General features: G+C 41.2%; 1 protein-coding gene across 5 annotated transcripts in view; it reads right to left on the reverse strand.

Moving 5' to 3' along the window:
* NETO1 (neuropilin and tolloid like 1) overlaps positions 1-11,385 on the reverse strand; it is a 69,524-nt gene extending 58,139 nt beyond the window's left edge. For all 5 annotated transcript variants that reach the window (XR_007509764.1, XM_049830298.1, XM_049830299.1 and 2 more), the window contains exons 1-3: positions 11,245-11,385; positions 7,580-7,633; positions 5,809-5,946 (exon numbers count right to left, since the gene is read on the reverse strand). Coding sequence is in view for 4 of the 5 variants with exons in the window: in XM_049830298.1 (XP_049686255.1) it covers positions 5,809-5,946; positions 7,580-7,633; positions 11,245-11,272 (220 nt within the window). In the remaining variant the exon portion in view is untranslated. The remainder of the gene's footprint in view (positions 1-5,808; positions 5,947-7,579; positions 7,634-11,244) is intronic.
* Between the last annotated feature and the right edge of the window lie 281 nt (positions 11,386-11,666).

An 11,666-nucleotide genomic window follows, 5' to 3' on the forward strand; every position in this document is an offset into this window, starting at 1 on the left:
TATTTTTCAACAAAGTCAAGACGAGGCTTTTCCTAGTGAAGCTCAGTTCTTGCTAGAGGATTGGAGAGAATCACATCAGATCAAGGAGTGCTCAAGAAAGAGTTTCCAATTTGCCCCAAAGCTCCCATGTGTAGAGGCTGCTCCACTTTAAGAAGGGAGCATTGACTAGTCATTAGCAGCCTTTCTCCACTGCTAAATAAAACAAGGCCGGGGAATGAGTCTAGGGGCTGAACCACTGACCATTTACACTCCTTAAATGTTAAAATCACCTCCTGGCATCATGTTGGCCAGGCCAGGCAGAACTGACGAAACCAGTTCTTAGGTACGATGTGGTGGTTCGCGTCAGTCAAGGACCATTCACCGCAAGCAGTTTGTATCCGTTCTCTTGACGGGGAAGGTGAAAGGAGTTAATCTGCATGTGTGTGATAGTGCCTTAAGGCCAGTGAACATTTCCTGACCTGTTTTTAGGTATTAATATAGGTACTGCCCTTGTCCTAGCCTGCTCTGCAAGCTAGTCCAAAAAGGATGAGGTCCTTTCTCCTAACTCTCCCGAGAAATGCAACACTTGGTGTTTCTGTGACTGTGAGAACTGTGGTGATCACAAAAGGTTGGGCAAAGGGAGGAAGGGCTGCTATGCACACATCCATGCACCTTTTCATCATGTGCTTTTAAATGCACCTCTGTGCTTCATCTTGTACAATATTTAGAGTTAAATGTTAAATGCTTTGTTTGCAATAATCTACCTAAGAAACAAAATTATTCGAATCTTCCTGGAAATGACCGTAAGGGATGAAAACACATAATTCAAATTCCCAACCTTGACTTCCTTTCAGTGAAAAAGGTATCATTTCAGACTTACACTCTGGCTTTAGCAAAGGGTTTCTTTGCCAAATGCAAGCTAAAACAAGCAGGTATTGTATAATTATGCATCTTGTGCCACAGCTTTTGCAACCAAGCGTGTGCAAATGTGGTCACACTAAAACTTACAGAAACACAGTAAGAACAAGTCCAGAATAACGACTAATAATAAGGTATGTATAGCTACAGAAAACCAAACCAAACCAAACAAACAAAAAGCCCAGAATATGCAATTCTTCCAGACTGGATTGGAATCTGGCCGTCTAATCAGAAAAGAAAGGATGGAGCGGTCATTTCTCTTATTCACAGGTAAAGCCCATTCACATCTTCAGAACAACTTCTGTGGCTACGATGTCAGGAAAAGTTGTTGTCACGTCCAAATTAAATATATCAAAGCTGTCTCATAAAATGATTTTACTTCAAATCTCAGAAATCTTCCATATTTAGCTTCCAATTTTGTTGCTTCAAAAATGTTTAATACCATGGAAAGACTACTTAATGCTTGCATGTCTTGTCATATTTTTCATCTCATTATCTTACACCAGTGCTGTCTTGAGATTTTAGATTCAATGAAAAAAAAGGCATTGGGTTCCAACTTGCAGCAGAACAGTTGCAGCAAAACCACACAGTTAAGGTTTTAATTCTGATCAGCCTCTAAGTCTGTGTAGCTGACAGCTGAAGTTAAGCGAAAAATCTGTTTCAATTTACCAGACTGCATGGAAATGAGACATTGAACTCAACACCTACCCCCATCTATCTGAGCTGCTACTGTACTAATAGTTTTCAATAATCCTTGGTGTTTCTGGTTGCCCAGCTATTATCAATAAGAAAGCCACCTATATCCTCCTTTTAAAAGAAGATTCTTTCCTTGTTTTGATGAAAACATTTTGAACACAAAAATCACTGCGAAATACAAAAGGCATTTGAGCAGACGTTTTTTGTACAGTGATACGTGACCATTTTCTAACACCTGTGAAATATCTAGGCTTAAAGAGTTTAATGGTCTTTAGTGAAATCATGGAGGACCTTCAAGAAAGCTAACTCTAAATGTCCACAAACATATAGAGTGGAAGATTTATTTCACATCTCCGTAAAGCAATTCTAGTCCATACTTACATTTATAAATAAGCATTTAGTTATTAAAAACTGAAGAATGGACAAAATCTTACATGTATTTCACTTCTAGGATTTCTAAATTATTTCTTAAGATATATTATGTAAAGTATGACTATCCCACTCCCCAAATATTTTTAACACAAACAAAAGCCTTTGCTCCTACAAAATCTCCTGTGCAAATTTCCCTTTGGAGCACACATGCCAAATTTTCTGCAGTCTGGCAAAGGCTAATGCTGCCACTGCTGCGTTTTTTCCAGGCAGCTTTGAATTTTGCCAGGTTAGAGTCATGAATATGCGAAACAAGGGTGAAATTGAGCCCAACAGGGAATTTAATGTGTACACTCAGCTATTTCCTACGTTTTTTATATGCCCAATAAGACTGAAAGAAAAAAAAAAGAACAAATTCTCAATGCATTTTGAAAGGCAGATGGGATTCACCAGAAGCTCCTCTACAGCATAATAATTTTTGTACCGAGTCCATGACTTCTGGATGACCTAAAGGATTTCTTTTAGAAAGGCATCCAATCTGAACTTTAAAATTTCTAGTTGTTCCAATAGTTAATTATCATTACTACTAAAATAGAAGAAAAGAAAAAAAAAAAAGGAAGAGAAAAGGAAACTTCTAGATGTTTGATCTGCTTACGCCTTTGACTGCTAGGATAGAAGCCTCTGCAGTCAGAAATCCTCTTCTCTTTTAGAAACTCACAGTCTATGATCATGGCAATTTTTGCCAGCTCCTTTACTTCACCAAAGTAATTTTGAAATGATAAAAGGCTTGCATACATTTAAGATGAGCTACAATGTGGGGGAAAAAATTGTATCGAGATGAAATTCAATTTTATTACAACACACTACATGCTCAAGTCTTCACTCAAGACCACTAAAGTCAGTAGGAAATGTGTTTGAGGGAAGCCATCAGAATTTGCCCTAGATTGTGTTCGATAGCAAAAAATGAAGGAATGAAAGCAAGCAGGCAGGAAGGAACCTGATGATTCATATGTGTATTTAAACTCATGTCATACAGCTGTCAGTACGGTATATACAGTCCCGGTATGTTGAACTCTCTATGACTTACAAAGGGGAGACAGCACTGTGGGAATGCTATAGTGATCATATCGACAGTCCACCTAGTTTGGTACTTCGTATTCAACAGCAACCAGAAGCTATTTGAAGCATATTGGAATCTCAATACTAAATATAGGAATAAGATGCATATGGAGATGTTTCTGTCTTACTCTAAAAATGAATGGATGTTTATATCCTGGATTAGCAAGGATTGGCCACTCCATAAATTGTTGTCTGACCTCAAAGATATTGCTATTAGTAAAATAATTAATCCTTTTGTTTTGCAATCCTTTAACTTCAGTATCTTATGCCAATGAGTTCCACGGAATATAAAAGATATGGGAAAAAGTTTTCACTTGCTAGCCTTCTTTATAATCTCCTGCCATTTTTACATGTTGTAAAAAGAGTATGAACAAATAATTGACTGTAATTACAAAATAATTTTGTTGTCCTTCAGTGTTGCTCCTTTTGCCTCTTTTGAAAACTGCCACTTTTAAAAATATCATTGCTCACACATCTTACTACACCTCTGTTTATTTTTGTGACATCTTTCAGAAATGACTATTCCTGATCTTTTTAGAAGATAGACATGGGGAGATCAGAGCTGAAAATGTTGTGCAATATGCATGGTTCTCATCAAATTATATACTGAGAGAGCTGCTATTAACACAGGTTTTAAATACCATTTGCAATCCAAACTGTTGATTATGGCTGGACAGGAGACAGAAAATATCAGTGTTGTAAGAAATTATGTGCAACTGTTTTTTGCCAGATTGACATTTCCCATAAAATATAACAAGATGTCTGTTGAGTTCAGGTTACTCTTTTTACTATACGTTGCTCTAAACTTGTCAACATGGAATTTCACCTTCTTCATAGAAGCTGGTTGATTAAATCTTTCCTTCCTAAATTGTTCTTAGACATTTCCAATTTAAGCTACTCTAAATCAGGTTATTTCAACAGCATATTTTGCCACCTTTCAGCTTCTTAACTATATTTTTATAAGTACCTAATTACTATAATAAAGACAAAGGTCTTTACAGTCAAAGGCTTTCAGGCATCTTCTTACTAAGAGGAGGAACACCTTATGCCCTGAGATACTGGACTAGGGTTTACAAAAATGGTTTGTTTGGGTTTTTCCCCACACTCTTTCTCTTTAATGATAAAACGCATCTCTCTGTTTCAGATCCCTGAAGGTAAAACAGGCTTGCTTCTTCCCAGCCTCACAGGAATGTTAGAAAAATAATTTGATCAATATATGCAAAAAGACCTGGATCTAGCAACATAAGTGTAACAAAAAATATAAGGCTAAGTAGTACATATGAAAGGTATATATTTATCTCTTTTTAAATTCTCATTTTAAATCAATTACTAAACTATGAAAGAACTTAAATGTTTACCATACATCTGCTTAAATTTTGGACTCAAGTGGGAAGACTGGACAAGCATAAATTTTCTTTAAAGGGCCTGTTTGACTCCATGGTTTATAATCACCTCTTTACTTCTGACTTCTGTCAGGTTACCTAGCACTAAAGTGGAATTCAGAGATCTCAGTCATTTTGCTGTGATTTTTTTTCCTAAACAATAAATACAACATTTACTATCCATCATTTCCCTGGAAGGTTTTTATGAAATATATTTCTTTTAGTAACTCAGCACTAGATTTGGAGAGACAGACTGTTTTCTAAAAGGGCCTTGTGGGGAGTTCTAAAGCAGCTAATTTAACTTGAATCAGCTATACACCTTTAGAAATCTCTCTTGATACTACCTGCATCTTTAGGAAAATAAATATTTCTATAATTCCTGGCTCCATCATTTGTAGTTAATAATTCTATCCAACCAAGCATGCATAGAACAAGCGTGAGTGTTGTATTCTGCATGTACTCACAACTCATGAATGAATTTTCTTAGTTCCAATGACTTACCATTCTGTACCTGATTCATCTTTTCTGCGACTAAGCTCTGACAGTATCTAATCTCCATTACTTTCCACAGATTCATTTTTACAACAATCCTTTCAACATCTGCTGTGCTAAGACTGACGCAAAGAAACAGCATAACTTGCTTGTAATACACCTCTAGCCTTTTTTCACATCACCTCCATGCCTGCAACTGTCTACTCTTTAAAAACTGTGTCTTACAGCTGTTTGGTGTTAATGTTTATTCTTTTCTGCTATTGTTTTGTTTTGTTTTGCTTTGTTTTTAATTTATTTTCATTTCTTACGAACAATTGGATGGAAAATAATTTTACACTCACTATATGGATATTTTCTGTATGACTGTCTTTACTGTACTTTGCCTAGCTATGCTTGTCATCCCTGATTCAGTTATGATAAGTTTAAAATATCTATAGGAAAGTCAAAAGCATTTTCATTTCCTGTGTTCATTTTTTTTATTAATTTCAAAATATTCTTTCTCCTGTCATGTTACAGCATTTTAGGTTCTATTTGTTTCCTGAATATCCTGAAATAAATTATACTGTGTTTATTACTAAGTGACTCATGCATACTTACCACCTGAACTAATTTATGAGTGATGTCAGGACATAAATCAAGTATTTTCCAGTATTTCTTGGTATGCTCTACAAAACTTTTAATTTTTTTATGAAAAAAAAAAGAAGAAAAAGATATTTGCTAATTCTTGTGTCTTGAAAAGATTTATCATGATCATATAGGCTTTACCCACTCTTCACATATAATAAAATAAAACACGTTTGGTTTTTTTTTTATACAGTTGATGATAGAATATAAAGATTCTTCTACTGGTCACCTTCTATAATGTAGACACATTCTCTGTCAGGAGGATACTTGTTGGGGTAATTGGGAGAAGTGAAGATGCCTCCTTCTGCATATTTTGTCCAAGTTCCACACTGCACTGGTTTCTGTCCTTCGGAAGTAGTTTGCTTTTCTGTGAAATGATCACATTAAGCATTATATAATTAGCTCACAAATTATTATGTCCCTATGACACTTAGAACTCTTACAGAATAAAACAGTCCCTTCTGTCAGTGGCCTCAGCTTTTTTCTGCTGAGACTAAGAGTATGAACATGGACCTGGGGGAAAACAAGGCTGTTCTTTAGGGGTACAAACATGTAATTCTTACCCAAATCATTTTTTCAAAGCAGAGAAGAGGCTTGGATGTCTAGGGGAAGACATATTTATATAGCTTTTTAAATAATAACCTTGTGGGAAAAGCACGTGCTCAAGAAATGGGCGACATGAGTTTCCCACTCGTGTACCTCAAAAGGCTCAAGCATGCGCTGTATCAGCAAGCTATGTGCTGTAATACAGAAAGACATCAGAGCTGCAAAATCAAGAAAAAAACCCATAGAATTATGACAGAATATACACAGGGTTTTAAATTCACAGCAGCTTGACTCTATATTCACCGGACAGAGATAAACGGAGGAATTCCTGGATTCTGGTTTGTAGATTATTTTTATCTTGCTGTTTGCTGTAAAATTAATAAATAGCTCTGGGACCAGGAATCACAGCCCAGAGCTCTCCTCCTCCTAGGTGAATCATCGGAGAGCAGAGTCAGACCTTCTTCTTGGTTTTCTTCCTAGCCTGAAACTCTTGCACTCCTTTCTGCACGTTGGCAGAGAGCCTGGAGACAGAGGTTTGAGTCTGTTCAGGCTGAAGAAGGTGAAGGATCACTTCCTGGGCATCGTGCTTTAACAAGCAGGCTCAAATAAGATGGGTTCTTCATAGGGAAAAATACCTAGGCTGCTATTAAAATGACGGACAGTAGGTTCTAGACCTCACCCAGGTGTCCAAAGAGGACTCCTGTGTTTTGCTCTGAATGAGGTGTCTATACCCAAGGGGTGTCCCATCTAACTTCAGCCTCTGATGTGTACAGCCGAGTTGTTTGAAGCTCCCTCTTACCATCCATGGAGGGACACAGGCACCTTCCAAGGATGATTTTAACCACCTGAGATCCACCTCATGCTCTGCAAGGGTTTCTCTTTCTTCCTGGCCTGAGTAGGACACGGATCCTAACTTCCTGAAGTGAATTCAGGCCTGCAGGGACTGAGCGTTCAGACCCGAAGGAGTTCAGACACACACTGTGCTCAGCAGCTCGCCCTGCTCGGCTCTCACCACATTTTAGCATCCAGGGCATTTAAGACCCTCTTTGTATCCCCACCCTGCACAAATGCACCCATGATACCCAATTTCAGATTTCGAATTCTACTTCAACAAGCAACTTCTAATTTAACAAGCAAAAAGATCTTAAGTGTTGATAGCTCAGTGCCCAAACTGGACTTCCCAATTTGAAAGTGGGGACTCTTCACAGTCTTCGGTTAGAATCAGGCTGAGTCTTCAGTTACATCTAGCTGCGGATCAGGTCACTAACTTGGTAAAAAAAACACCACTGCATTTTTGTGTGTGTACAGGAACACTAATACCCAGAACAAATGAGCAAAGGACAGACACCGGAAGTAGGCAAACTACTAAAAATTTCAAGAAGTAAACTAACAACTCAAATCAATACTTGGGACTCTAATATAATGTCTGAAAAAAATGTCTGACATTTACATACCTGTTCCTTTTTTGGTTGCCCCAGACAAATGTAGGATGATTAGACTTGCTACAACTGAAAGAGAAATATGCATTAGATATCACAGTGTGATAGTGCCTGCGATCAAATCAATTGTAAACATCTATCTTAGAAGAATACAAATTAAATAGAATTACTGTAAGAAAAATGTTTCATGTTTACTTGCATCTTTAAATTTCACATTTTGTATAAACAAGTTCCTTTGTGATCTGTCCTTGTAGGTATTTATCTTCGTAAATGTATCCAAATAAAGAGGAGATCTCTTGGGTTTAAAACAAAATCCCCAGGCACTGATGTTTCCCTCCTATTTCTTCTCTTTTTTTTAATACTAGAGAAAAACATTTTACCAATATTTATTTATATAATCATAGCTTAGGCCAGTGATAGAAAAGTGGCTGCTTTTAACAGAGGGAGTCAAAGGCCTGCTAAGTTTCAGTGCCAGTGGACTCACTAATGTCTCTCGCTATGGCGAGAGAACAAAATTTGAAAATGAGGACTGGGAGTATGAAAGAAGCGAGGGGTTGGGTTCTTCACATCTATCAAAGCATTTGCAAATCCCCAGTGAAGTAAATTATTGTGTGTGCTTAACAGTCTCATTAATCTAGTTTGTTTGACTTGTTGAGAGGCTGTTGCTTTGTGCTGCAGTGAATCTGCAGCCCATTTTACAAATAGACATCTCCTATTCCCACCATGATAGGACAGCTATGCCTCTGGGGAACAAATGTGACCTTTCTGAGTTAGACTTCAACCTGGAGATAACTCCTGAGTTCCTAGGAGTTTCCGAATATAAGATTTTAACTAGAAAAGGCTAAGGGGCAAACACTTAGGCCAGTCATAATGAGAGTCCTTTGGAAGATCAAAGTGACTAGCTAGCTACCTGAGGAAGAAATCATGCACTGATGATAGCATTTTCTTGTCATCACCCATATCTTCTTTGGCTATTGGAGAAAGTGGGATAGAAAGAGCATAAGAGAACTGATCCGTCAGTTCTTGGAGTGCTCGGGGTTTTGACCCCAGCTAGTTTGGTGTTAAACACGGACATAATGCCCAGACTGCACTGAAGTGGGGATGTGTTGTGTGTTTATTCTGAGCATTTTGGATGGATCAGCTGCCATTCGTATTGTTGACTATGATGAGGAATTGATGGACCTGTGGTCTTTAACAAACGTAATTGAATGGCATACTTTCCTCTTCTTATCCCTAAGAGACACCAGAAGGCATCATGGGCTAGTAACTAGCTACGTAAATGATCCTTTCAAAGATGGCGGTCTCATCATTTTCAGCTTTTATACTGCAAATTGTGTGCAATTTTTACCCTGAAGGAAGCCAATCTCCATATTTCCAGTATTCTGATGGCACTGAGATCTCTATTTCTATGCCTTTGACCCTTCCTGTGTGACAGAGGGTTTGAGGCATGGATGATGGCTACCTTATTAAGCAGGGAAAGGCTGAAGTTCTGGGAGAATGAAGGCTTGGCAGCATATTCGTTATTTCTTGGTCAGGCTCACAGCCCCTGTGTCTTTTTGAATCCCTCAGCTAACAGAGACGGATGTTGGCAGAGCCGGTAGTTTAAAACTCTTCTGTGTCATGGGCATTCAGTGAGAACATTACATCTTCTGCCTGGATCTGAATACTACCCAACCATTCATGCCCTTACTCTCCTCGGGGATGGATTCTGGAAATACATGCTAGCTGGGACTCTGCCCGCCGGCGGTGTCAGAATCTAAAGGCAATGCAGGATTCGCTCATTTTACCAAGTTGCTCATTTACTTTAGCTGGGTTTCATGCAGTGAACATACTGCATCTATGCCTGTAATCCTCACCAGTCAAAACCTAATTTCTCAATAGTGTAAGGTGGATTGGTGTTAGAATATGGAGCCAGCTGCCGGCGTTCTTTCTGCCCACAGATTCATGGAAGCTAGAATAGGACGCACAACAGCCAAACAAACCCCATGTGAGAAATGTTTCTTCTTAGGCAATTAATAACTATTCATGCCTGATTCTTACAGGTTCATTTCAAGCACCTTTACCTGTTAGCTCTCCCTTCCTTTTCTATGTAGAAAAAAATTGAAGTTCAGAGAAGTAAAGAGAGTTGGTTCAAGTCACAGAGATATTATTACCAAGATGACAGAAAAAACACAGATCTTTTCAATTCCAGCTGTAACCGCTAGAAAGGATGCTTCCAAGTCGCAGAGCTATGTTATTCCAAAGCAGGGAGCTATACTTACACATCACCATGTCAGTATTGATTATTAATAAGGAGTCAAAATAATCTTGGTCATAAAACATAATAGACAAGAAGAGAGTAAAAGCCTAAGTTTTTTCCGGATGTTATCACATGTAACATTTGGATAGATGAAGTGAAATACTCCTCCCGTATTTCAAAAAAAGAGAAAGCTTCTTGATTCGGTGGCATTAACACCAGCATCACCGAAATCTGTACGTAGCTAGAAAGTAATTAAAATTGTGGGCTTTATGGGAAAAGATAATACAATATTTTTTACTTAAGCAGTCAAGGCGGTCCATTTTATTCTATGACCCCTTGCCTTTTTCTTTCTCAAGCCACAGGAAAAGAACAGTGCTTCTCACAGAGGAAAAAAGAACAAAAAAAAAGACCCCAAAGAGACCACTCATGCAATCTTCACTCGTCGAAAACTGTCGCTGGGGAAGCTTTGACAGTACGGCAACAGTAGTGTGATTATCTGGGTTTGGGAATTATTTTAAAGAAGTTTCCACCAAATTTCTTGTTGCATTCTCTCTGCCTTCCTCCTCCCCTTTTCCCTCCTAATCACGGGTGTAATTATAATCATGCTTTCTAGTGCCACTCTGATTACGCATCTTTGCATCTTTTGGGATCTGTGCATTTTTCCATTGCAAGCTGTACATTAAGAGATTTATCCCTCGGCCAGGCAGCTTTTTGGAGGCTGCGATTTTGGGACGGACATGGCTTAGCCCGAGCGAAGAGTTGTCGGACAAGCAATACCTGGCCATAGAGCTCCTATTTTACAGGTGCGGGCGTAGAGAGAGGTGCTGGGAGGGACTGTGGCCACTCAAACCCCTTCAGGAGAGTGGACCCTCTGCAAAACTGAGGCGGGGGGGGGGGGGAGGGGAGGGGGGCGGGGGGCACCCGGGCAGCCTGACGCGCCCCGGGGGGTCTCCTACTAACAGTTGTTACGTTTTCGTCCCTCCCCGCTGCTCTCCCGGAGGATTTCGCCCGAGGGGGCCGCCCCCGCCCCGCAGCCCCTCCGGGATCCGCGCCGGCTCCGGCCGCCCCCGCCGCGGCGCTGCCCCGCGCCCCCTCGCCCCCTGGGCCGCCGGTTCGAGCCCCGGCTGCGGCCGCGGGGGCCGTTCCCCCCCCCCCCGCCCCGTCACGCCGAAAGCCATCAGGTGAAAGCCTCCAGCCCGCGGGAGCGTGCCCCCACCCCGGCCCCACAGCGCTGACAGACCCCGGCTCCCCTCCGCCGCACCGCAGAGAGGTGGGGAAGGGGACCGTTGTGTGTGCGTGGGGGGAGTTTACCCCCACGCCGCGGAGGTCTGGGCGTCCCGTTACGCTAGTTGTGGAGGCAGCGGAGGGCAGGAGCCCGTGCGCGGCGGCGGAGCTCAGCCCGGGGGGGGGGGGGGGGGGGGGGCAAGGGGGAGATACTCACTGTGAAAGAAGCTGCGCCCATGGGTCATGTCTGTTCCTTACACAAGGGGCTTCGGTCTCCACTAATTCCATTTAGATACGGGAGGACTTCCAGTGACGGGGAGAGGATGGAAGTAGGAAAAGAAGAAGAAGGGGGGGGAAAAAAAAAAAAAAAAAAAAAAAAAAGAAAAGAAAAAATCCCGAAGCCCACACACAGCAGAGCGGAGCAGCCCTTCCTCTCCCTCGCTCTCCCTCACCGCCTTCAAATGATCACCGCCGGCTCACTCCCCTCACACCCGAGCCATCAGCAGCAGCCCCACCGTAAGCGTTGCATCGCGGCGGCGGACAAGGCGGCGGCGGCGGCGGCGGCGGCGGCGGCGGCGGCGGCAGCGGCAGCGGCAGCGGCAGCCCGCGCATCCAGGTGCCGGCGGGCGGGCGGGCGGC

This window comes from Accipiter gentilis, chromosome 27 (genome assembly GCF_929443795.1).
Source record: "Accipiter gentilis chromosome 27, bAccGen1.1, whole genome shotgun sequence".
Taxonomy (NCBI): domain Eukaryota; kingdom Metazoa; phylum Chordata; class Aves; order Accipitriformes; family Accipitridae; genus Astur; species Astur gentilis.